The sequence below is a fragment of the Pogona vitticeps genome, chromosome 4 (genome assembly GCF_051106095.1).
Source record: "Pogona vitticeps strain Pit_001003342236 chromosome 4, PviZW2.1, whole genome shotgun sequence".
In the NCBI taxonomy this organism is placed as follows: domain Eukaryota; kingdom Metazoa; phylum Chordata; class Lepidosauria; order Squamata; family Agamidae; genus Pogona; species Pogona vitticeps.
The window spans coordinates 167,584,366-167,610,176 of NC_135786.1; the positions used below are offsets into that span (position 1 = coordinate 167,584,366).

Consider the following 25,811-nt stretch of genomic DNA (forward strand, 5'->3'; position numbering starts at 1 on the left):
ATCAATAAAAGTTCCTTGGTTTTTTTGTGTTTCTGCTTTCATGAAATCTTTCCATGGTCATTCACCCTTTGTCTGTCAGATAGTCTCTGATATTTTTATACATAGCATCATGAGCCAGCAGCCAGCCAATCAAAACATCAGGAGGATGAGACAGTTTTGAATCTGTGAAATGGCCTGGAATTCAATGCTTCAATCATTCTTTCTGGGATTAATGTGAGATGAGCTCCATCTTGGATTGCTGCCTGCCTCTTGTGCTTCATTCTTAGATCTGTCCCTTTTTTTAATTGAGGTGGTCCCCCATTTCTTTGGGTTATTTTTGCTTCTATGCCACTATGTCATGTATCTTTGGATTTCTCTCTCTCTCTCTCTCTCTCTCTCTCTCTCTCTCTCTCTCACACACACACACACACACACACACACACACACACACACACACACACACACACTTTACAGATACACCAGATTTTCCCCCTTTCTCTTAGATTATTTTTGCTGCTGCCTGGCCTGGTTGCTGCCGCTTACTGGTCTCTACAAAGAGAAGTTATCAAGTGGGTGGGTGAGAGAAATCTCCCCATATTCTATTTTGGTTTGTGAATGACTTTGTATTTTTGTCTTTATTTGCTTGCTTGTTTTTCTTGGTTATAGGGAGCAGGAGTTGCGTGGGGGTTTTTTATTTGCTATTTCCCCCTCTATGGGAGTGGGTGCTTTACCTGTTTGATTGATTTTCTAAAAGATTGTTATTTGATGAATTTACCATTAAAGCTATGTATTTTGGTGGAAGTTTGTGGGGTTGGTTTTGGGGGGGGCTTTTGTGGGAGGTGAGCCATGAGGGTGGACTTTGTGGCAGTGTCACTATGCCATGGGTCTGTGGGTGGTTACATGGATGGGAAGAGCTTGTTGCAATTCTGTCATTTTTTCATGTTGCAGTGTTGCTAGATGCTTTGATGAGTGAGTGTCTTTGTGTGATTCCTCGGTTCTTTTTCTATTGTGTTGTCCAGGTCCAGAAAGTTTGTTGTACGGTGTGGGTGACACTGAGTTCATACTGCTATTTTGACTGTGATTATAAAATTAGTGTCTACATGATAATTTTTCTTTCCCACGTACTGTTATCTACTTTTGGAGTAGATTGATTCTCTTTTGTCTTGCTTCTGCTTCTTTATTATTTTTAGTTTTGACAAGTTCTTTAGGGCTGTAAGAACACCAAAAGACACAAATGGGAAACCCAAAAGAGGCTCTCCCTTTCGTTTAAAATGGTACATGAAAAATACAAAAACAAAAGTGGCATATTCCAAAAGACTCTGAAATGAAAGAAATAAAAAACTAATTGCTGTGCACATCCCTAGGTACAACACACACTTCTGGAATACTGGACTGAGATATTAATCACATCCAACTTTTCAGCAACAGCAACCAAAGCCTATTAATATTTACTCAGACATAAATGCCAGATTGTCACTGTCAGATTGGCCTTCCACACTAGACGCTGTTCCAAAACTCAGAGCACATTACCATAGTCTCTTGAGACTGAAAGATGCCTACTAAACGCCAGCTGGTAAGTGGTGATTCAGCCTATCCCAAAATGTTTCTAGCAATGGAGATCCCACTACCTTCCAAGGATTCTGTTTTAATGCTAAGCAGCTCCCACTGTCTAGAAGCTCTTCCTGATGTTTTGACAAAATTCCATTTCAAATGAGCATCCTTCATGTACTGATGCAGGGACTGGATTCATGCAGGGACTGGACAGTCATACATCATACTGATGCAGGGACTGGACAGTCATACATCCTCTGTGCTGATGTATCAGTTGGCTACACATCCCATGGTTGCACTATTGGCCTCAAAGAGTTTATTTAAGGCAATTAACCCCAGATACCCTTGTTGCTGCTTCCTGATTTCTTTTAACTAGCTGTCTCATTGGTAAATGGATGTTCCACATAAATGTCACCTACTGAAAATTATTGCTAATATGCCTTTAAATACAATTTTTTTCATAAGCCACTTTTCTGAAGGGAAATTTATCCTTCTACACAGTTGGAAGAGCACAACAAGACATTAAAATCCAAATTCCTACAGCCAACCCAACTGTTACTGCATTTTATGGCAAAAGAAAGCCACTACCAAGCAGGTAAAAAACTCTTGTTTCAAAGAACTTGTGAAAAATCAAATAGAATTCAATTTTTCTCGAGCCATTTAGGAAAAGTTAACAGCATTTTTCCCCCCCGAGAAAAATGGCAAATACATTTCATCACCCGCTACTAAAAATCCCAATTAAATCTATTTCAAATAAATCCTTTCCTTGTTTAAAAAGGCAGTACATTATACCTAAAAGGGGCTGGTAGTACTGACTAAAACATGGTCCTTTTAGAAATATGAAAAAAGATTCCATTGTACGGTGAGCACAATTGTTTCCCCCCACATGAGAGAGAGACAAATGTACACACACATACATATTTTAGGAAATAAGTTTTGATTATCATAACCACTAATGAGCAATTAGCAGTTCATCAGGAAGTGTCATATTTGGCCGACGTAGGCACAAAAAATAATATATTGGCTGAAATTCTGTTGCTTTGTTACACAAACAGTGTAACTTTTAGGTGCAAATTGTCATACTTTAACAAATCTACACAGACATCTGTTGCACTCCAAGTTATGTGACTCAATATGCAACAGATAATGTCCACAGACATTAACGTACAGCAAGTCACTTCCAGGTTTTGGGTAGCTTTTTTTTCATAACTGTACAACAGGATTCCATTTGCTGCCTCTGCATTTTGTGCTTGCAAGAAAGACAGTTAAATATCTATGCACTGTATTTCAGTGTCCAGTCCTTTATAAGTTGTTTCCCAGAAGGTGGTGCTGCTGTTCCACCTGTAGTCACTGGGATGTAGACTGTCACAAAGATCCATCTTATGCTATCTTAAGGACTTCTTCATCTACTGAACATTCCTAAAGGTCATCACCAAAGGCTCTGCTACTTGAACCATCCTTAGTAAAGAACTAGTTTACAGGTACTAGAGAAAGGGGTGTCATCAGAGTTGTGAAATTTTCTTCTAGGGAAGTTCCACCAATCTCCTCTTTTTCCAGGTGAAGGCACTGGGAATATGCAGGACACCACTTGACCTGTCCCTCCTAGAAATAGTGTTTTCCCTGTTTTCTTAGGGTTTAGAGGTACATTTACATTTACCATATCTTCTTTTGTTGATTCAAATATCAGACATGGAAAAAGTTATTTTTACAGTACTGCTTCCATAATCCCTTATCCTAGCGCTTTTTGGGAACAATAGTAAAAAAACTGTTTTTTCTCATATTTGGTAGATCCTTAGAAGTCACAGCTTAAGACTAATACAGTGTTTTCCCTCTTTTCTCTCCAGAGACAGGGACAAGAGATGTATTAAAAGGAGCTTTTTTAGACCAGTCCACTTATTCAAGTATACTTATTCCAACTTCTGAAAATGGACTATAGGGTTGTAAAATTTATAAATTTCTGGAATTTTTAATGTTAGTTTCAACAGCCAAGGACCATGCTTCTGATTAAATTCATCAGGTGTTTATGTAATTATTTGGGGGTATGAACTTATTAATTTCTTTGTTACATCCCAAGATCACTGTAATATTGGCTTCAAAAACTTACCATTTTTGGGAAAAACATGAGATTTGGTTACTGGTTTTACATTTTCTTTTACTCTTACAGGCTTTTTAGACTCTTGATTCTGTCCATGCTTTTCCTTCTCCTTTGGTGATTGAGGAGACACTGTTTCTACTGTGTCAGTAGATTTTGACTGGTGTGGTCATTCCATTAAAGAAGAAGAAACAGTGATTAATTTGTGAAAACATGAAAAATATATGTGTGTAAATGTTTTCTTACTGATCAATATCTGTATGTTCTAATCTTGACATCATTGTGATCTGGCTTTATTGTGGAATAGCAACATACCTGGTAACGTGGGAATTACTTTAGAGCGGCATCACAAAAAGTCAAGAAGAACAAACTGAAGTGCTTCATGTTTTTTCTGTTCTTCTGCCATGGCTGAGTCAAAATGTTTGGGTACCACTATCATCACCCCAAAACTGATCTCACATCTCTTGAAATTAGTCATGGTGGTTAACCATGAAACATATCTTGGATACTTACACTGCCCTTAGATTTTCCAGATCCACCAACAAGAGGTAGTGAGGATGCTTTCGAACTATAAAAATAAATAATCATAATTCAGGTTCTAATCTCTCCATACATTCCCAGGACAATGAATTACTGTACCAAAACAGAGCCACACATACCTAGCAAACATGATGTCTGAAAGCAAGGGATTGTATATTATACAATATTTTGCAACAGCACTCTTGTCATAAATGCATGAAATTAAATCTCATGAAACTCCATCTTTAAATCATTTAAATTCTGTTTTGAAAAGTAGGCTAGTCCTGGACTAGGACTGGAAAAATCCAGTTTCTGGTCCCCAAAGAGCCACAAAACTCTCTAGGTGATCATAGGTTATGCATCTCAGTCTCTCTTTCTCTTCTTCTCCCTGTCTGACCCACTTCACTACATTGTTGTAAGGACAGTGAACAGGAGATATATTGCCTCAAGCTAAATGGAGGAAAAAGCAGGCTATCAATGTAACTAGTTGTTATAATTACTTTCTAAAAAGTAATCCTAACCACTGCCAGTTAGGTGTTCACCCAAATGAATATAACATATGGACTAGGCTATCAAGGACTCACATATCAGAAATTATGTCCTTTTTGTACCTACTTATAGACTCTAAATTTATTAGAATCCCATCTATAACAGATACAGCAACACTTTTTTGTTGTTGGAGATATTTGGGTTTACTACACTGAATTATTAGAACATTTGTTCATTTAAAAAAGTATAAGCCGTAAATATGGCTAGTGCAGAAATACATGAACTTACCCATAAGATCTCGTTGTGGATTTGCTGAAGATTAATTCACTATAAGGCAGCTTCTTAAATTTATCTCTACCGACTGCTACATAAAACTGTCCATTTTCCAAATCCAAACCATTCTCTACAAGTTTTCCATCTAAAGTATAGAGCCTGAAAAATAAATACAGTACAGTATAACAATTTCATACTGAGCTTTTAACAATTGCTGCTATTTAACTGATATACCATACTCCTGTATTCCAGAAAAGGTATCACTCTATTTGAGCAGCTTATGAGCCTTCTTTTACACTGTAGTCAGATAAATCAATTAACCTGTGTCTGTGATTGCTATCATGGGAACAATGTTAACTAAACAGGAAGAACCTCTTAGCAAAACCAGTTGCAAAGCACTCCACTAGCTAAGTGTTGTTCTTATGTATTCAATTAAATATGTCTTGGAGAAGTCATCTATAAAGTTGGACACAGAATAACAGCCTAATGCAGCCACTTATATTTTACAGGCTGACTTTATAAAGGGCATTTCATGTGATCTATATCAGAACTTTGGAGCATGGTGTATAGAGTTCCTTTTTTTTTCTTTTCCTACAAACTGCAACAGTACTTCTCATTAGCTGCAACTGCTTTTGAAATGTTGTCATCAATAAAACTGTCAAGCTATTAACCTAAATCTATCTATTTGAAATTACAAGAATAAGAAAATGCAAATATTATGTAATCTATACTATTATGACATATAATGCATAAGGCATGTATGCAAGTTGCTAATTCACTTTTCCTTAAAACACAGTCTTTTAGACTAGCTGATTTTCTTTGTGTGTGTGTTATACCATTTGCACAAAGCCTTGGCTAGAATAAGAAACTCTGAATGACTAATAAACGCCCACAGCTGATGACATCATCACATTTACGCAGTATGATTTCAGCCTGTGTCTCATAACTCACTCAGAAAATATTGGTATTAACTTTGTGAACTAAAGCAGATTGTTCTCATTGAACAAATACATGAATGAATTTCACAATTTCACTTACAGTGTTGCACAATGCAGAGTGCAATGGCAACCAAGGATGGTTGTGCTGACTAGTGACAGTGGGAGGATAGGCAATACTGTGACACCCATACCCCGGGTCGAGAGGTGATGTTGGGAGTGCCGTCCTGCCCTAGAGCCTCCGTGGGCACACAGACAGCTCCCAAGCCTTTCCCACCCCGGATGTTACATCAGGCCGTGGACACTATGGACTTAGAACGGGGCCTGAAGGGGTTAAATATATCAACCCAGACTCCTCAGGTTTGGGCGGGAAGAGCTTGGAAGGAGCCGGAGGAGGGAGCTGTGGGGGAAGTCAGTAGGAGGAGGGACACCGAGGAAGAAGGATGGGAATGGGTGTCCATCCAGGACCCTTGGACGGGCAAGTGGGAGCAGGTGCGCCTCACTAAGAGAGAGGCAGAAGAGAAGAGAAGGAGGGAAATGACAGTTAGACCCTCTTATTGGGGAGAAAGGGAGACAAGAGAGTGGCGGCGAAGGCTGGTTGAAGAGAAGAGGCGAGTAGAGAAAGAGAGGGAGGAGAAGAAGCTATGGCATCTCGAGGAACTGAAGAAACTGGGTTATTACCAGGACCCTGGGATGCTGACGGGGCAGAGAACCACGTACCCTGGGGAGTTACAGGGTATGAAGAGACAACCCCATTACTAATCTCTGACCCAGAGGACTTCGCTCCCGAAGAACCCACCCGGGTTCAGGCTGGTCCATGGGCGGCGACGTCAAGCAACCCATCTGATGAAGACTGGGTGCCCCTGTATGAGCCGTTGCTCACACAGGAGAAGTTTGTCCCTAAGTTGGTGGACATTTCCATTCCCTTACCCAAGTTAATAAACGAAGAAAAGTTTGGTTTAAAAACGTCTTCTGTTTTATTTGGTTCGGGGGAGGCGAAGACTAGTGGACCCTCACAAATACAGAAAGAGAGAACCAGGTTGCAGAAAGTCACCTGGCCCCATAAAGTTTCTTTTACCTACTCAACCATCTAAACAAGCCAATTTGCCTCCTGACTTCCCAATGTAATAGATTTAAAGTGTCAGGTGTACTGTGACCCACGTTATCCAGCCATTTTTGAGTCATTGTGGTAGTAGTGGTAGTTATATGAATTGATAATCTCTTTATACATATGAAAAATATTACACACAAATCCTACCCTCTGTCTTGTGACTGATGTGTATAATTGAGGAGGAAATGTACATATTATTATTCAGATTGCTTTCATCTGTACCAAACCTGTAATGTTGCATTCATTTACTTAATGAGGAGTTTTATCCTTATCAGAATCAGAGACTTTACTGGAACCTTGACTAATGCTAATTCTGTTACCATAAACAACAGTAGCTAAGCTGTTAATTATTAAGCAAAAATATATTTCACTAACTTATTTAGTGTGTTCTCTTTACATTTTAAGAAACTGAATTCAAAAAACTGGTTTTATAAAAGTTTCACAACAAATATACAATGCATGTAGAACCACATACAGGTCTCTTATCAGAAAGATGTAACCATGCATAATTAGTAGCAGTTTCTAGTGTCACTTCTGAACATGAAGAAAATACACAAAAAAGTTGGGGCACTTACTGACAACTTCTGTCAAACACTGTAAAATGCGAAGGCCCAGTTTATCATGGACTGATTCAGGACCAGACAAAATAAGGAGTTATGTTTAAATGCATTTATTGTTCATATGGTTTGGCAAATATGTGATGGGAGGGGGTGAGTGAGGAGCATGGCATGTTGGCTGGGAGAATCTTAGGAAATGGAGTATTGGTGAAGTCTGGAAACAATCTGTTGTGAAGAGATTGGGGAGAGGGGTGGTTTTGGAGTCTGAGGGCTCAGTGAGGAGTTAGAGAGACTGGAGCAGGGGAGAAATAATAGAGAGAGTGAAGGAGAGTGTGGAATGAATCTAAAAGCCAAGGGATAAACAACATTCTTTTAACAATGTTATTTTAATAAAACCTTATTTGTTCTACTCAAGCTGAATAATGCTGAGTTCAGCCCCCCCCCATGGGGGCTGGCTATGTGGAGAGTGGCATGAGGGCCTGAATGAAGGAACAAATTTATATACACACAGGGGAAACTGAAGGTCAGTAGCAGCAAAAAGAGGAAGAAATCAGTGGAAATTATTAAAGAAAATATGTTTATTTGTGCACTGATTTAAAGCAGTGATTCTTAACCTTGGTTTACTCAGGTGTTTTTGGACTGCAACTCCCAGAAGCCTTCACCACCAGCTGTGCTGGCTGGGGTTTCTGGGAGTTGCAGTTCAAAAACACCTGAGTGACCCAAGGTTAAGAACCCCTGATTTAAAGGGATAGTTACTTAAGTAGTCAAGTGACAAATCAAAGGTTTGTCATCAGTATTAGAGAGAAAGGGTGTGACAGATCTCTGTCAGGCTAACCTCCAGGAACAGCACTGCAAAGTGGGCTACAGTCTTCATGAGGAAACTACTCAGGCTGAATTAGACCTGTAAGCTAGAGATTCTCCTCTTCTGGTCTGCATCCTTTGCCACCAGAACCTCCTCAGTTTCTATCTGGTGGCAACAGCCCAACCCACAGCTTTGTCTTACCTGTGCACTGCTCCACTTCGGAGTGTGACTTTTTCTGTAACCATTTCAAGGACACGATCCCACTGAGTTAGTGCTTTTCTTGGGATGAAAAGACGCACGGCAGGGCTTATAAGGTCACCATTAGCAATCAGGCTAAAAAGATAATGGAAAGTTACAAACAGTTGGATCATCTGTGAAAGAATGGCCATCAAACTACCTATCTGAAAATCCTACTTACAAAATACTGCATGGTTCCTGTAGTGGTTTTCGAAACCGGGCAGACACATTGATTCTACTGTGCGTAACTGGCTTTACCTGAAAAGCCCCAAAAATAAAAATCAATGATGGGTAACTTCTATAACACTGTATTGTTTTTCTCATTACCAGTTTTTCTAACAGTACCTTAAGAGACTGAATCTCCATCAAGCAAGCACATTTCACAGCAGTGTCTTTTTATATGAGCTTCTAAATTTGTTTTCCTCTTTTCATGAAACCGATTATTTTTCCTTTTCACTATGCCTCTATTTCTAGCTATAATTTGGCCTGAACATCAGAATTAGTGCCCTACTAGCACGCTAGTAAGTGTTGCAGTGCCATGGGAGTTTTGCTATTTAGCTGCTTCTCATAAGCAGTAACTTGGAAAGAAACATTTTTTTCACCTGATAATACGGCTACAATCTATGTTCTTCATATCAAATATTGTCAAAATATTTCTTAAATGAGACCTAGATTTTGTCATTATGTAACCTGGTAAATGAAGCAGAGAGCTACGTAAGCCTTGTGTCTACCATGTGTACCATTCATAGTTCACTCTTCCTCTCCTCTGCACTGTGATAGTTCCTGAGATAGTTTACCATACTTTCCTATTACAACCAAAGCAGGCAACTGACTACCAGAATAAACTACGAGTTATTTAGACTTTCTTTTCAGATCCTCACTTGTTCTGAACATGGTAACTACAGATGCCCTCTTTCACTGTAACAGGATCTAGATTAATGAACCCAGGAAGTCTTCAGCCGTTGCATCTGAGAATGAAAGACACTTACAAGAATGGAGCGTGTGTGCATAATGATACATTGCAACCAGACCAGGACCCAGCACCCTTTGGACCGCTCATATTGCCAATATTTTACATTTTTTTTGTCACCAGAGGACACAAGGGGCTTTCAAAATTAAAACCTTTGTTTCACTTAAACCAATTTTCAATTACAGCAATAAAAATGCAGGGTGTCAATCTCTATAGTATACAACCCTGGAATTAAAAAAAACTTTAAATATTAAACATGCAAATCAGGGGGCAGACCTCAAACTGGTGGCAAACCTTAAAAAACAGCCTTCAGCACTGCTGAAGTCATCCAGCGGAGGAAAAGATAAAATGAACAGTCATGGAACATATATCTGCACACATATGGGTCTATTTGGAATGTAACACAAAGCAAAATTATACAAATGAGCAACAGTAAGTCTCATATGCCATTCCCTCCTTTGCAACCCCCAGTGCAGCTGAAATTGTGCTCTTCCAGTGTCAGAGGACTAAGGCCCTTGGTAGAAATATCAACTTCCACAGTTTTTCCTATGTGGTAGGGTAATGAACTGGAAGCTCTTGCGCACAAGTGCCCTGAGATCCAATTTCTGGCTGCAGGCTCAACTACTCACATTTTTTGTGAACACAAGATCCCTTTCAGGAGCCAAAAAGTAACACAGTAATGTAGAACTCCAGAGAAACAAAAATCATGTAAAGGTTCTAACATCAAACATTGTAATCTGTTCTAGCAATCAGATCCTAAGTCCAACTGTGTAGCAATACTTCGATTGCAGAAGTTAAATACCAATTAGATTGCAGTTCCCAGTTGTATGTATGCCAACATGTTCTAATGGAATATTGAAAGTTAGAAATTTTAAGGTTTTAAAATTATGTGACTGGTCTAAGGACCATAAATAAACAACAACAACAACAACAACTACCACTACTACTACTACTACTACTACTACTACTACAATAGTCCAACTTATTCTCCTTATTTTCAGCTAAACTGCTATAGATGTTACTCAATTGCTGGTTGATGAGAAATAGGAGGTATTTTATCTGTTGGTACAAGTGGCCCAGCCCACAGCATTTACACCTCCCTCACAGCAACTTATGTATGTAGTATCATTTCATGTCTAAACATGTTCTCTTTTGACAAAACTTTGTTGTGAAATGTTCACTGAGAATATTGAGCTGGGTCTGTTATGAGAAATAGGCTGAGTAGGTGGGTTCCTGTATCCTACTACCCCAATGGTTCCCCAGAATATGGGCTAGAGCTTGCGCCTCAGCTGACAGACAGGTGAGTCAGCCAATGAGGAAACCCATTGGTCTGTGCTGTATCAAAACCTGTAATCAATGCATATGTGGCATTTGGTATTCCTGTATTGATTCTTGTCTCTGGAGTGTTTCTTCTTCCTCCTCCCCTTTTACTGCCCTGTTCACTGGTAAGGGCACAAGAGAAGGGTTCTTAGTTTAAACCACCATCTTCAGATTCATTATCCTCTGCCAATGTTGCTGCCACCACCATCCCACTCAAGATTTTATCTTTTTTACATAAAACTTTAGGGATGGCAAGATAAACTTTGAAAATTCCTTTCAAAATGCAATTAAAATGAAACTCTGAAAGTGGCTAGAAAACAATGTGGGGTATACCACTAAGTAACTTTGTTCCTATTCGTGTTGTTTTTGAAATGTTACTTTCTTATATTCTGGAGGGGGGGGGATGGCGGAATATAATACAAGTGACAACATTATTTGTAACATTATTTCCAAACTCTGACTGAGAAGCACAAGAGTTAAGCACATTCTCCCACCATTTATTTATTTATTTATTTGATTTATATCCCGCCCATCTGGTATATTATACCACTCTGTTGTATAATATACCAGATGTATATTATATTGTTAAATATATTGTTATACTGTTAAATATATTGCCCAAGTATGGATCAGCAGCAAAAATGTTTATACATCAATACCTACAGCCATATCAGGGCTGATGTGTAAATGGATAGAAAATGCTTGGGCTTCACATTTGTGTAGTCACAATCACAGAAACAGCAACAAGGATAATTGTTCCAGGAGATGAGAGAAGCAGAGGACTGAATTCAAGGTATTTTCAAAAAGAGGATTTCGAGCATTGCCACACAGGAAGATACCAGCATACAACATCTTTAACTGATTTGCTCTCAGACAGAGGAAACTTTGGGGAGCAAGGGAGAATTATAAATAGAAGACAATGTCTGGGGCTTCTAATCACATAATAAACGTTTTGTTTCTCCCCAAACAAGAGATCACTATTGTCAACAGTTCTCTTGGGGATATGCACACAAAGCTTCTGCTTTTGGATGGGAGTAGGACCTAAGTCATCTGCCAGCCCCATCAACTCCTTCACAGTGTGTTGTTCTATCAGGATCATCAGGAGTAACATTGTTTTATGAGACATTTATCCTCATATTATAATAAACATTATTTTATGCTGATGTACAGGTTCTCATATCAACAACGAACAAATATGCAACACAATATTTAACCACAACCTTAATATTTTGTGTGTGTATGTGTGTGTGTGCGTGTGTGTGTCAAAATTAAGGTTGTGGTTAAATGTTATATTGCATGTTTGTACATTATTGCTTCTATTGACATGCGCTCTGGTGTATAGCACAATATAAATAAATAAATATTATTATTCAAAATTGCTAAGAGGTTGTAGCAACAAATAAATATCCAACATAGTACTTACATCTTCCAGTGCTAACTGTTGGCAAAAACAAAATGACATATTCAGCAGTTAACTCATAAACTCACAATGCAGAATCAAATGTAGTAAAAACATATTAAAGATACACCGATTATCATCTGTTTATTGTCAACAGTTGTTTTAAAGTAAGCTATTTAAATACTAAGGAATGAGGCAATATAATGATTTAGGGCACTCAGAATAAGGTGTCCTAAAGTTGTTCACATATATGTTAACTCATTACTAAACCCATAAACATACAATATAATAATTGAGACTCAAAATAAACAAGGTGCAAGCAAAGTTTCTCCAGTTATTTTGTAATGTGCAACAAATAACTTCAATAAACAGCCAGAACTTGTACTTATATGATTCAAAGGGAAATACGCTCCCGCCTGGCCCTGATCTTTACCCAAGTTAGATCTTTTTGGTCCAGATGTAGGGCTTCTATTGGGCAGGGGGGCTAGGCTGGAGTGAATCCCAGAAGACAAAAAGATCAGTTTAAGGGAGATCAGTTACTTTGAAGAGACTTTTTCTAGTGTAATCAAGAATATGCCTTTGCAACTTTCTGATCAAATCCAAATTTCTTTGTTAGTATGTGAGGTATTCAACTGTACAGATAAGACCCCCTGAAATGCTAGAAGGCCATATGGCTCTAGTGGGGTAAAACGCCAATAAAGTATTAGTTAGAACTATCTCTTCTGCAGCAGCCTGTGGGCAGTTCATCCACTGACTGACCCCTCCCCCCAAAGTACATGAAAATGGTCTCAGAGATGCCAAATATGCAAGCAAACAAAAGAACAAACCCATGAGATCATGAAAATGATAAAACAATAACAAATATATGAAGGACAAAATTTCAGTCCATTAAGATGTCTTCAGCTCTAAAGGGAAAGTCAAACATTGGTTAGAAGAGCCGTACTGACAATTAACATGTGTATAACTGAAATCATGGTAGTCACAGTAGCAAATTACTGCTAATTAATCATGCATCGGTTGCTTTTCTAGTCACACACAAACTCACAAAACAGGCACATGATGAAGAATACAACCAACACCTCATTAATTAGTGGCAGTTTGCCACAATAATTTATGCAATTTCATTTAAACATATTCCATCCAGAATGTTCTAATGGATGCAGCTGTCACAATGACCAAAGAGAAGCCAATTCGAAAGGAAGGGACTGTACACTTTGAGTACACACAGTAGTACTGTGTGTGTGTGTGTTTTCCTGCAAACAAGCTCAGTTCTAGAATGTTCCAAAATAGGTAAAATTGTTTGCGTGATTCACAGACAGCAAGAAGAACAAGGAAGGTTCATCTTCACTTGTTATCCCAAATCATCTTTGCTCCAGAAAACTTTCAAACTGTTGCCTCAGAGGCAATCAAGAGGAACCTAAGGATCAACCATTGGCTGAGGGAACATGCACACTGGGAAGGGGCTAGACTAACAGCTTCTGGGCTCTAGAAGGTTCCAAAGAATGCTTATATAGTCTCTGTGAATCACAGAGACCATGAAGAAGAATTACGGCTCCTCTCCACCTGACATTCTAAATCATCCTATTATGGGAAGGAGTATTAATTTGACAGTAGATTGTCATGTGGAATGTCCCAGATCCAATTCCCTCCCAACAGATTATCACCAGGTAGGACTGGGAAAAACTCCTGCCTGAAACTCTAGAAATCCACAATGTTAATAATACTTGGCTAAATGGATAAATGATCTGACCTAGTCAAAGTCCATTTGTTATTTTCCTGTCTAGGTCTACCTCTGTCAAACACATTCATCAGTTAGATATAACACTGGCTGCATTGTTCTTAAACACAGAAACTGGCCTGCTGTCGTTACTTATTAACCAAATAAATATCTTCATTCTTCATTTGCTCTTTTTTTCTTTTCCAGATCCATTTACATAAAATATTCATAGTAAATTGAGACTGTAAAATATCTCAGCTGATATTTTGTTCCATTACCCAGAACTGAACAAGATTTGAACTTTTTGGTACTGAAGTTCTTGGTTGAACTCATTTTATAATACCCTAAAGAGGAATCTTTTGTTCATTTTTCCTTCTTAGAATCCAGTTCTCCCCATATCTCAAAAAAATAAAAGTACAGTGGTGCCCCGCATAGCGAGGTTAATCCGTTCCGGATTAATCCTCGCTATGTGAAATCATCGCTAAACGGAATGTAAAAGCCCATTGGAACGCATTAAACATCGTTTAATGCGTTCCAATTGGCCCTAAACTTACCGTTCAGCGAGGTTTCCTCCATAGCAGCAGCCATTTTCGCGCCCTCGGTAAGCGAGGGGAGGGCGCAAAAACGCTGCATGCGGACATTTCGGGCGTCAGGCGGCCATTTTAGAACCGCCAAACAGCTGATCGCCCGACTCTGTGGGAGGTTTGGGGAGTCGGCAGCAAGAGGAGGAGAAGAGGGAAAGTGGGGGGGGAGGACGTGCAAACGCGCGGCTTCCCTCCCTTCGCCTGCCTGCCTTGCAGCCTGCTTTCGTCCCTGGGGGCGGCAGGAGAAGGACGAGGAGGAAGAGGGAAAGTGGGGGGGGGAGGACGCGCGAATGTGCGGCTTCCCTCCCTTCACCTGCCTGCCTGCCTTGCAGCCTGCCTTCCTCTTCCCGGCCAGCGCCGCCCCGCATCACTCTTGCGGTGGCGGCGGCGGCTCCTTCCTGGCACTCTTCGGTAAGCGAGTTTTCTCCATATGGACGGACGCTATGCCTCCGCATTAGCGATCCCAGAGAAGGGATCGCTATGCGAATTCGTCGTTATACGGTGCACTCGGTATGCGAGGCACCACTGTATCATAGTTCCCATAGGTATCAACAGTCCTCAGAGATGATTATTGGCTACTGACTCAAATGTGTTTTTCTCCCATTTCTGCTCTTAAACAGACACAGAATAAACGCAGGCATGTGTGCATGCATACACTTGCTTCCCTGCAATGAACAAGTAAGATTTCATTTGCATTCTTGACTGCAGAGATAATCTCTGCCAGGATACAATCATAAATAATAATAAGGCTTTATGCGTTAACACTCTACTTCATCAGATGTAATTAATATTAAGATATAAGTGTAAAATGTTTAAAACCGAAACAAATTATTAAAATCTGTCAACAAGACTGAACTAAATTCTACCTCTGATATGGACAGAAGAACTCTTATTGCTCTTTGAGCCCAGGATCACCAAAAGGCACACTAATTTATATTAGCTAATTTACACTAGGTGTTATATTATGTCTGGCATTTCATAATTCAAACTCTTTCAGAAAATCAAATCTTTAGTAACAGTAATATAGCCCAACAGTAAACCTGCCAAACAAATCTACTTTTGTGTTAGCATTAGTAACATGTGACATATGTCTAAATGTGGAGTCACAAATTGGATTCCTCATAAAAATATTCTCATTAAAAGCTTTTTTAAACATACTATATTTTGAAGATTCCAACACAGCATACATATTAAGGTGATCAGATTGTTCAGTGAACCATGACCCAGTCAGTTGAATACAATGACTTATTATACTTTGTCCTCGCTGGTAAACTGAGCATAAATATTAGTATTCCCTTAGCATAGTCTAGGGTCAAGAAAACCAGAAAGTCCCAATACATGTTCTTGCTATCAGGTTCAAAGGCTATCAGGGAAATGAAAAGAACATTCAAGGTTCACTAGTCAAAAACAAGGCAGACTAAAATCATAGTTTTTTCAGAACATTCAGAACAAAGGAAACATTTATTGAGATTTGTGAAATCCTTGTCTTTTGCATCATATTTGATAGCTTCCAAAAGTAGTAACTGCTTCTACAAAATTTGTTGTTATTCTGTATTCCAAATAGCAATGGCTGCAGAAATCTACTCTTTCATAGTGGACTCACATTAATTTTGAGATTAGCCCCATTTATAATCAAGTTTCATCTTGTATTTTTCTATATACATTGCTGTTCGATGTTTCCAGGACCTGACATAGTAAAAAGAGCATTGTGAAAACAGTCTACAAGCTGAAATTGCATTCAGAAAAGGACTTGTCAATATCAGGGTCTAGAGCCAATTGGTAGTCCCAGCTAGAGTTAACCCACTAAATCAATTGCTGAATGATGAATCAATATTTATATGAATCCCATTGATTCCAGGGGATACTGTACTCTAATTGGGACTACCAAATGGATTCAGACAGAAATGCTAACAAGGCTCTGGCAGAGCTTTGAGTTTTCTAACAAAGTGCTTTCAGTAATATAGTTTCAAATTTGCTTTCAATTGCTTTTGCAAATGTTAGCAAAACAAAAGCAAAGTAATCTGAAATTACAAGGATGACCAGAACTGAATTCAACAGCTAACTTGAACTCAGGAGAGCAACAACATCTGCAAGAACTGGACACTGAGATCCAGACAAAACAAAAAAGATATCTGTTTGGTCAGAGTTGACATTAATCTTATTCAAAAGAGAGAAAACGACAATATTAGGAGTGGGAAAATTCCAGAGGTCCAGGGGCAACATGCACATAGAGTGAGCAAGACCTTGGTGGGACACACCTGAAGTCACATCTGATTTTGGAAAACATCCCCAACTTAAAATAACTTAGGAAAGGAATGTGGCAAATTTGTGACTCATGATCCCAAACAAGGCAGCTTTCTGGATTATTTTCCTTCTGTTATAGAAGACTCCCAGTCCTCCTGTAATGATATAACTGAAAATGTGAGAATATTTATCAGCCATGAGGCATTTCAGAATGTCCTCTCAAACTGAATGTATGCATTTTTACCTGCTGATTTTCAGGCCTCATATCTATGCCTACTATAAGATTCTGTTTTAATGGTGGCTAATTAAGAATTATATTACTGATGTCTTTATATATATGGCCCAATAATTTCCCCACATGTTTTCACTGTCACTGTCAACCGTTCATGCTTCCTTTTCCCCATCAGGCAAGCATAAGACTCTATAGGATGCATAAGTACAACTCCACATAATACTAAATCCTGAACTCTTGAGCCAAGCAACCTAACACACCTTCAGCACTGGATATGCTGTCTACAGCTGATGGGCACTGAAGGTCTACAAGCTGTCCACTCTGATATACACAGTAGTAGAGTACTTAACAATGGATTGGGTTGGTGATGCTAGACGACTGCAGAGGACAGTTTCCTAGATGATGTCTTCCTACTTTTAAAGGACTTTAAAGTCTGATTTAGAATACTTACTTCAGGACCAGGGACCCTGAAGCCTTCCATCAACAGGGAGCATCTGAACAGCACTCTGAGCTGGCACACGTGTTACCTTGTTACAATTTTAAACCTTAATCCAGTCAAACTATAGTTAACAAATTAAGATTTTTGTCTAAATTAGCATATGTAAATTTTAGGCAATTTTTTTTTCCTTTTTAACTGTGAGTTTCCTTTTGGGGGGGAGGGGGGAGATATATAGCTAAGTACCCTACACTGGGCTTTTATAACTATTGCAATTGCAGTACACTTATAAATCAGAAAGAATAATCTTTATTTTCTTAGACATTCTGGTCAATACTGCCCAAATTCTCAAGGTATTAATTTTGAAAGAATAACGCTGTTTGTATGGCTTGTTATGCTGATTAGGTTACCAAGCTACAAAACTGCCAGACAATTTAGTGTGGTGCTCCTACATAGTTTTAAGACATTAATCCAGTGTTCTAGAAGCTAGATGCCCTAATCCAGTATTAGAAATCCTTTTTAAGGATTGTCCTTTTAATCTTTCATTCTGTAACTCGCTATCCAGAAAACATAATGAGTTACACTTTTTATAGAAAACAGAAGACTCATAAAGCAACAAGCATCACAATCTGTAGAGCCCCTTGTTTTTTATATGTTTAGTTCTAGAAAGAAAAACAGTCAGACAACTGTTCACCTCAGGATAACATAAATGATTCATCTTCCAGAAGCTTTTGAACAAAGCAAATTTATGTGGGAAGATCATCATTAGAAGCAAATTTCATGGAAAATAAAAGCTAATTTATTACATAACACAACACCCTCGTAAAACAAAACACAGCTATTTTGTGCACATTAATAGTAAAGATTTCACTTCTTTGGAGCATGGTGAGATTCACAAACCTGGATAGTTTTTAAAAAAAAATAGTAAAATTAATGGAAGGCAGGACTACCAATGGCTACTTATCATGATGCCAGATTCAGAGCCAAAGGCAAAATGGTCGTGAATTCCAATTGCTAGGTAACAACAGTAGAGAAAAACTATTATCCTTGTGTTGTACATGTGGGCTTTCCATGTTCATCTGGTAGGCACCAGATAGGTCTTTGGTCTGATCCAGCAGGATTCTTGTTATGTTGTTATGACTGAGGTTGCTCCTTGGGAAAAATCAAGATTCAAGGAAGGGTTCATTTGATTTATGATCCAGTTCAGCCTGCTCCTATACCTACTGCAGCACAATAAAAGACTATTACCCAGTGTGAGTTAAGAGTAATAGAACAAAAAATGACAAAAAAATACCAAGGACTATAATCCGAATTCAATTACAGTTATTTCCTAACCGCAGATGTGCAACCAGTAGGCAATCTGAATATAAGCAGCACATTTCAGATGAAATAACAAACTAAGATTTTCTACCAACCATGATTTACCCCTTCTAATATCTTCTTACAGGACTTAGTAAATGGAACTTAAATGGGACTTACTATAAGCTAAGCATAACAAGCTTTCTAAAAGCTAAGTCAAAATAAGAATGCTACATAAAAGCTTAATTTGTCTGCATCCCTCTGGACTAGACTTTATCACAAGACTTCATTAGTTTTAACAGCATAGATTACCTCATTATTACTTTCTGGAGGTCTTTTCTTTGGCTCTCCAATGTCCAAGTAGCTGGAAATCAACCAAAGAGCACAGATTATTTGCAACAAATTGTTCTGGTTCACTTTTCACGCCAAAGAAGACTTGTTTTCCATTTTAAAAAAGAGTAGCTCTGTTCTTCATGGTTAGAAGGAAAACCTTGATGTTCTTGAAGATTGATTGATTGATTGATTGATTGATTGATTGATTGATTGATTGATTGATTGATTTGTACAGAAGCTGAATTTTTTTTCTCCCTGACAACACAACTTTCTACAACTTCCTGGTAAAGCAAACAATAGCTAAACCATTCTATGTTTCTGTACATATGAGTATTTAGCATTTGAGGTAGTACCTTACTGAGGCAGAGACAATTTAATTAGCAAGAAAGTTAAGGCTGCAGTCCCATACACACTTACTTGACAGCAGGCGCTATTAATCATGAACTTACTTTTCAGTAAATACAAACATGACTAGGTTGTATTTTTCTGCATCCCATTTTTAATGTCTTTGTAACAGATAAAAGACAAAGAACCTAGAAGAACAGCCTTATGTACAGTATGTCTATTCCAAAGTGCCTCCCTGTGCATGCTGACTCAAAATTAAATCCTATTGAGGATTTATCACAAGCTAATTAATACTATTAATCCTACTTAGATATGTTTATCTCAAGGTGGTCTGATGCAAAATGTACAATGTTCCAGCACTTTTTAACTGCTGTTTAGAAAAAGAAATTTCAGTTTGCATGGCAAGCTATTCCTGCTGAAATGCTTTGTACGCAACTTTTTATGTAGATGTCTTCCCTCTCTTTTGCATCTGGCCATCACAAAATGTAGGATTTCAGTCTTAGATACACATGTCTCAAACTTTGATTACCAGCTAAACATCATCAGACAGCTTCACGTGTTCACAATTACATCAGTGTTACTAACAATGTTGGAACAATAATTTTCAGCCAATTGTTCCGACTCTTCAGAGACAAAGATTTTAATGGAAAATGACAGAAAGCTCTTAGAGACAAAAGATGTAAATGGGGGGCATGGAGACTAGGGGACAAGACAGAAGAACCCATCCATAAAAATTCTTCATTCTTCACACATCAATAAATCATACATTTTCTTGTACCTCCTGTAAAAATGGAGGTGGTATATCATTCACTGTTTTACGAACTTCAAGCATCCTGTTTAACTAAACTAAAACAAAAAATAAAGAGAGAAAAGTATTGTGGCACCTTAACGACTAACAGACTGTTTCAATGTGGACTTTTGTAGATTACAATCCAGTTCCTCAGGCACTTAGATATTGTCATTTAAAGTGTCACAGGGCACTATTTCTAGGCTTTGGGGGATGGTTCAAAAGGTTTCTACTCACTTGAGTTTCTTGAAAGCCTCCCTGCCACCAGCGACATAGTGCTCTCCACTCTGAATTTCATCTAGTTGCCGGATGCGATGCCCACCACGAGGCGTGTATATATTTCGCACAGCTCCAAAAGAAGCATTCACACCACCTGTCACTTCTTTTAGGAAGACATCAAAACTTGATACTTTCTTCTCATGGATGACCACACGTCGCCCTGGGAAAAATGGATCTCCATTGCGGTACACCATCACACTCTTTACCACAGGCTGTGACAAACATGTTGCCTTGGTGCTGGGGCTACTCATAACTCTGCTTCAAACCCCTCTTCTGGCTTGGCTTCTAGCTTGTACTTTGGTTGGTACACCTGTTGGTTGAACAAGAATGAATTTATTTTCCCCCACCTCCTATCTCTGGCAGATTTGTACAGATTCCTCTTCACAGTACATCAGCTGCTTTTACACATACAGAAAGACAGGTGCACTGGGACTTCTACCAATGGTATCTTACTCCCTAGAGGAAACAGAGAGGCTCTTAGTTTCTCCATACAGTTCCAGTTCCAGTGCAGTTTAAAGCTTTTGCTAGGCAACCAGTTCTTGCCACTCTCTCTTAGGATTAATGGGAAAGCCATTAAGGGTTTCTTTTCCTACTTACATAAACTACTGATTCAAAGCAGCAAAAATGACTGAAGATAGAGAAGAAATCACATTACTCCCCAACTTTGTACCTCTGGACTACACAAAACTTTACATTGTAATCACGGAACACAGCATCTCTCCCTCCACAAATAGCTTCACTCCTCTTTTTCACTTTACCCCATTCTTCTATTTCTTATTCATCTACTTCACCCTCAAAATCAACCATTAGGTAACTTGCAAGGCCACAATGCTCCTAAAAGAGACAGCTAAGACAGCAAAATAAATGGAGAGGAGGGGGACATTGTTAAATATTAGAGGAAAGATATAAGTTTACTGTAAATTTCAGTTGCCACTATATCACTGAAAGTAGAAAAAAGATACAGAGGAAATGGGAACAGTGGGGACTGGACATTTTCTAGCAACTTTTATTTGCCAAATTCTATTCATATCCTAATAAAATGTTTTCAGTAAGATAAGAGATGCCACAGAAAGATGGCTTATGACTATGAGATGCACCAGAAATGTAAATATTATTATCAGTCCATTCAGAGTTGCTAGTCTTAGATCTGCCATCTCTGCAGCAAAACAGTATTATGCAGTCTTAGAATGAATGACTTGCCATTATCACTTCAGACATCAGGTAAAGGATATCAGATTGGCTTATCCTGAACATAACCCTGTAAATTTAAGAGTACTGTAGTACATCAGGTGACAAATGTGTATATGCCAGCATGCAGAAAGCTGGGAAACTTAATTCAGTTTTTTTTTTTTAAAGGAACTTAGAATGTGATTCCCTTACATGTGATGAGAGAATACAGCAGTATGGCTCTTAGTGTTGCTTGAGAATGCTAATTTAGGAATCTAAATTATATTGCTGCTGCTTCAAGGAAAATCTAGCAACAGGTCCGCTATTTCATTCTATTGCAATTCATTTATTCACAGGTCTGTCCTCTAACTTCAATGCACATTCTGCCAGACTTTGATAAACATATACCACACTAATTTCTTTAGCAAGAGGTCCTCAAACTCAAGCTTAGCAAGAAGCCATATATTCTGATTTGAAGTTTTAATGTCTGCATCAGATCCATGGGGTCTGCCTTTGCTTGTGGTTGCTCAGTGGTAAGATGAAATCACTCTGCACATGGGCAGACGTATTGCCGTCCTATTTCAATTTCATACCGTCCAAGAGCTGGATGCTAGCAAGCACTGACCCAAATTTATTTTAACCGATGAATGTTCCATGGAATAATTCTCAAATGGGAGGAAAGAGAGGAACTGGGTTCTTTATCTTTCATGATGGCCCCCTCAGCTGTCTTAGGGAGTCTATGGGGTGAAGCTTTAGGATCTCTCCGGTTCTCCCACAATTCAAACACTGCTAGGGATGCCCATCGGCCTGCCTGGGGTGCCACCTCCCTCTCTTCAACTTCTTCCAAGGGAACATCAAAGCTGCCTAGTTGAGGGTCTCAAGTGACCACGAAATCCCTGTGCTCAGAGTTATTTCCCTCCCACACCCCTCAACCTGAGGCAAGAAACCACCCTGCCCTTTTGTCTCCACGTGCTACTGTGACCAAGTCAGGAGAAACAGGAACGGAACTATGGTTGTTTCGAGCTGTTTCAGAACACGGCCAAACAGCCCGAAAAAACCTACAACGTCCATCGGATCCCGGCCGTGAAAGCCTTCGAGAGTACAAGGAGCGGTACTGTTGCCAGGTAGGTCCCTCGGCTTCCCCCTCCGTGGCGGTGCGACCCAAACGCGCGTCTCGTCTTGGTCGTGTGAACGCCCGGCGAGACCCCAGGCAGGAAAAGAAGGCAGTCTGCAGGGCAAGCCGGTGGGGGGCGTGGCTTTCCGGAGCAACAGGATCGGAGACGAGAGAACAGCACCTGCGAGCCCCTGAGACCTCCAAATTCGTCTTCCCGCTCTGACTGGGACGGCCACTGGCTCTTTCTCCACCTAGCAGCCCTAATGGCGCGTCTGGAAGTGTGGAGGGGGGGGAACGACCCACGGCGGGGCGCTGGGGCTGTCGCAGAATACCTGGCACATTCTCGACGTGGGGCTTCCCGAGGCTATCGGGGAAGGGAGGCGGCCAGCACACGCTCCTGGCGGCTGGTTTTCTGCGGCTCCTGCCGCCCGGGGAACTTCTGCTTTCCAGGGGAGGAGGAGGAGAAGGCGACAGTATTATTATTATTCCTTCCCCACCCCGCCTCGGCCTGCCGTTTCCATGGCGACGCCCTAGCTCAAGAGCCAGGGGGAGTGTTGCAGCGCCTGCGAGAAAAGGGGCCCGCTACCTGCAACCCTTCGCCGGCTCCAGGGGCTCCCACGAAAATCCAGGGAGGGGGAGGAAAGCACGTCTCAGGGGCGACGGGGGAATATTTTAGGAGGGGAAACGCTCACAGGCCTGAAGGATCATGGGGGTCAGGGAGAGACCTGAAAGGGGAAAGGATCAAGAAGAATGAAGAAGGCACATTCTTGTGCTAGGTAGCAGAATGACATAAGGAGTTGGAATGATCCTGTAGGCAGGGCAAGATCCTGAAGGGTACCTGGGGGATTTGTCCGTGTGTGCTAAAAAAAGAAAAAACGAAGGAGAGGTTCCTGGAGGGGAACATGGCAGTTGGGCCACTATCCTTGCACTTCAAGTTTCAAAAGTCAATTGGGTTCCTAACTGACCCTAACTGCCATCCATAGAGTAACCAGCCTGTTAATATTATTATTTAATTAATTAATTTATATGCCGCCCACACTACCCAATGGTCTCTGGGCAGCTTACAACATTTAAAATACAATAAAAATTCAGAACAATTAAAATACAATTAAAACATATATATAAAGATATTACTACTACGTACTACTCGTACTTTGGGAAATATCCTAGTTTTGTAAGCTCTGTACTTTATTTGTACCAAAGCATTGCATGTTGTAAAACTATGGATGTACTGTATATAAAATAAGGCAAAATTAAAAACAAACATCAAGAGGGTGGGGGAGCAAGCTATCAGCAGTTTACTAACCCCATCTCTCCAGATATTTGTGGCAAACTAGATGTTATCCAAGGGACACTTGGAATAGACTCCTGAAAACTGCTGCTGTTCCAAGATGGATGTTCAGTGGGTGCTTTTCTAAGGCCATCATAATGGTCAACAACAACAAAAGTATGGAAAATACAAATCATTGTTCAATCTTTTGAAGAACACACTGTTCCTCAGGCAAAATGGAAAAAATGAGCAGGATGGGAAAAACAAAGAAGAAAGCAGGGGTAGGCTAGATTTTGGGTTGTTGCTTGTGTGTTGTTTGTTACTGGAAGTAAAAAAGGATCCATTTTAGTTGCCCTAGTGAAGGTATCCCCTTATATATCTTGGAAACATATCACAACCACTTTCCAAGAGTTTTTCAAGTACTGTATTTGTTTTATGCCAACACAAGTATACATGCTTTTAATCTTATTCCTAGTTTCCTCTACTCTTGATCACAATGTTCCTCACAATGGTTTTTCATTTTTTAAAAAAGGAGAGGGATAATTGCAAGTGTCTCCTGTATATTATCTAGACAAGTCTGTTCCTTCAGTATATTATCTAGCTTGTCTTAAAACAGAAAAGGTCAAAATGGTAATTAATTCTTAATACAATCCTTGAAACAAGATCGCTCCTGTTTAGCTGCTCCCTGCAAAACACTATTGCATGTATTGGACATATAGTGGTTATCTATTATGCCCTAGTAAGCAACAGTGTGATATAGCAAGGCATGAGAGACCAGGAGTCAGATCTGAAATACAAGACTGACCTAGCAAGAACCAAAAACAAGCAAGCTTACAAACAAAAACCCAGAAAACAGCCAATGAAACACAACTGAAAGGATAGGCAAATTCTCAAGAAGTAGAAAAATATAGACTGCATATTTTGTGACCTTTTTTAGAGAAGAAAGGGATATATTATAATTGTCTTATACTGTACATATTAATGTGAATGTTCTTAGTTTATTGGTATATGCAAAAACAATTGTACATATGAACTGCTGGATAGCTCAGTGCTTTAGGTATGGTTGGGAGTTTGATTCTCCACTTTGCCTCCTAGACAGGGGCTGGATGTGATGGTCCATAGGGTCCCTTCCAGCTCTGCCATTCTTAGATTATTGTTATCATCAATGCAACAGTTTTATTGCCCCTTCTTTGTAACAGCCCCTGAAGAAGCCAGAGAGTAATTAATGAGCTGGAGTAGATTTTGTTATTTTAGTAAACAACTCAATTATTCTGTATCTTTAAGACTGTCTCCATTGGGCCAGACTCAGCCGTATGCTGCTTGTCTTTAAACAATGCTACAAAATCTGTGGTCTTTCAGTTATTACAACTCTGCAATGCTCATTCTTTTCCATTGGTTACACTGGCCAGGGCAGATAATAGTTGCAATCCAACAATCTATGAGGGCCACTCTTTCCCTACCCTTGATCAATAGAATGTCGTATATTACCAAGAATTGGCTGCCCTTTCATGGCAATTAAAACTACCTGGCAGTCACCTCACTCTGCTTAAAGATAGAGATGGCCCTGCGTACCCAGCACATTAAAATCTGTTGCATAGTTATAAACTAGTAATTGGCACCAGAGGCAACCAAGGAGGAAAGTACAATCCTGTGCACAAACAATACAATGTATTGGGGGGGGGGGGTTCTCTCCTCATTTTGTTCTAGGAGAAATAAGCATACTGCTCATATTCTTTCCTCAGTGACTATGTTGATACAGAGTCGTAATTA

At 39.5% G+C, this 25,811-nt stretch overlaps 1 protein-coding gene across 1 annotated transcript in view; it reads right to left on the bottom strand.

Moving 5' to 3' along the window:
* DCDC2 (doublecortin domain containing 2) overlaps window positions 1–23,285 on the bottom strand; it is a 39,152-nt gene extending 15,867 nt beyond the window's left edge. The window contains exons 1-9 of the mRNA XM_020781552.3: window positions 23,104–23,285; window positions 20,449–20,800; window positions 19,059–19,110; window positions 12,259–12,273; window positions 8,727–8,803; window positions 8,510–8,641; window positions 4,919–5,062; window positions 4,136–4,190; window positions 3,635–3,782 (exon numbers count right to left, since the gene is read on the bottom strand). Of these exons, the coding sequence (XP_020637211.3) occupies window positions 3,635–3,782; window positions 4,136–4,190; window positions 4,919–5,062; window positions 8,510–8,641; window positions 8,727–8,803; window positions 12,259–12,273; window positions 19,059–19,110; window positions 20,449–20,741 (916 nt within the window). The 5' untranslated portion in view covers window positions 20,742–20,800; window positions 23,104–23,285. The remainder of the gene's footprint in view (window positions 1–3,634; window positions 3,783–4,135; window positions 4,191–4,918; window positions 5,063–8,509; window positions 8,642–8,726; window positions 8,804–12,258; window positions 12,274–19,058; window positions 19,111–20,448; window positions 20,801–23,103) is intronic.
* Between the last annotated feature and the right edge of the window lie 2,526 nt (window positions 23,286–25,811).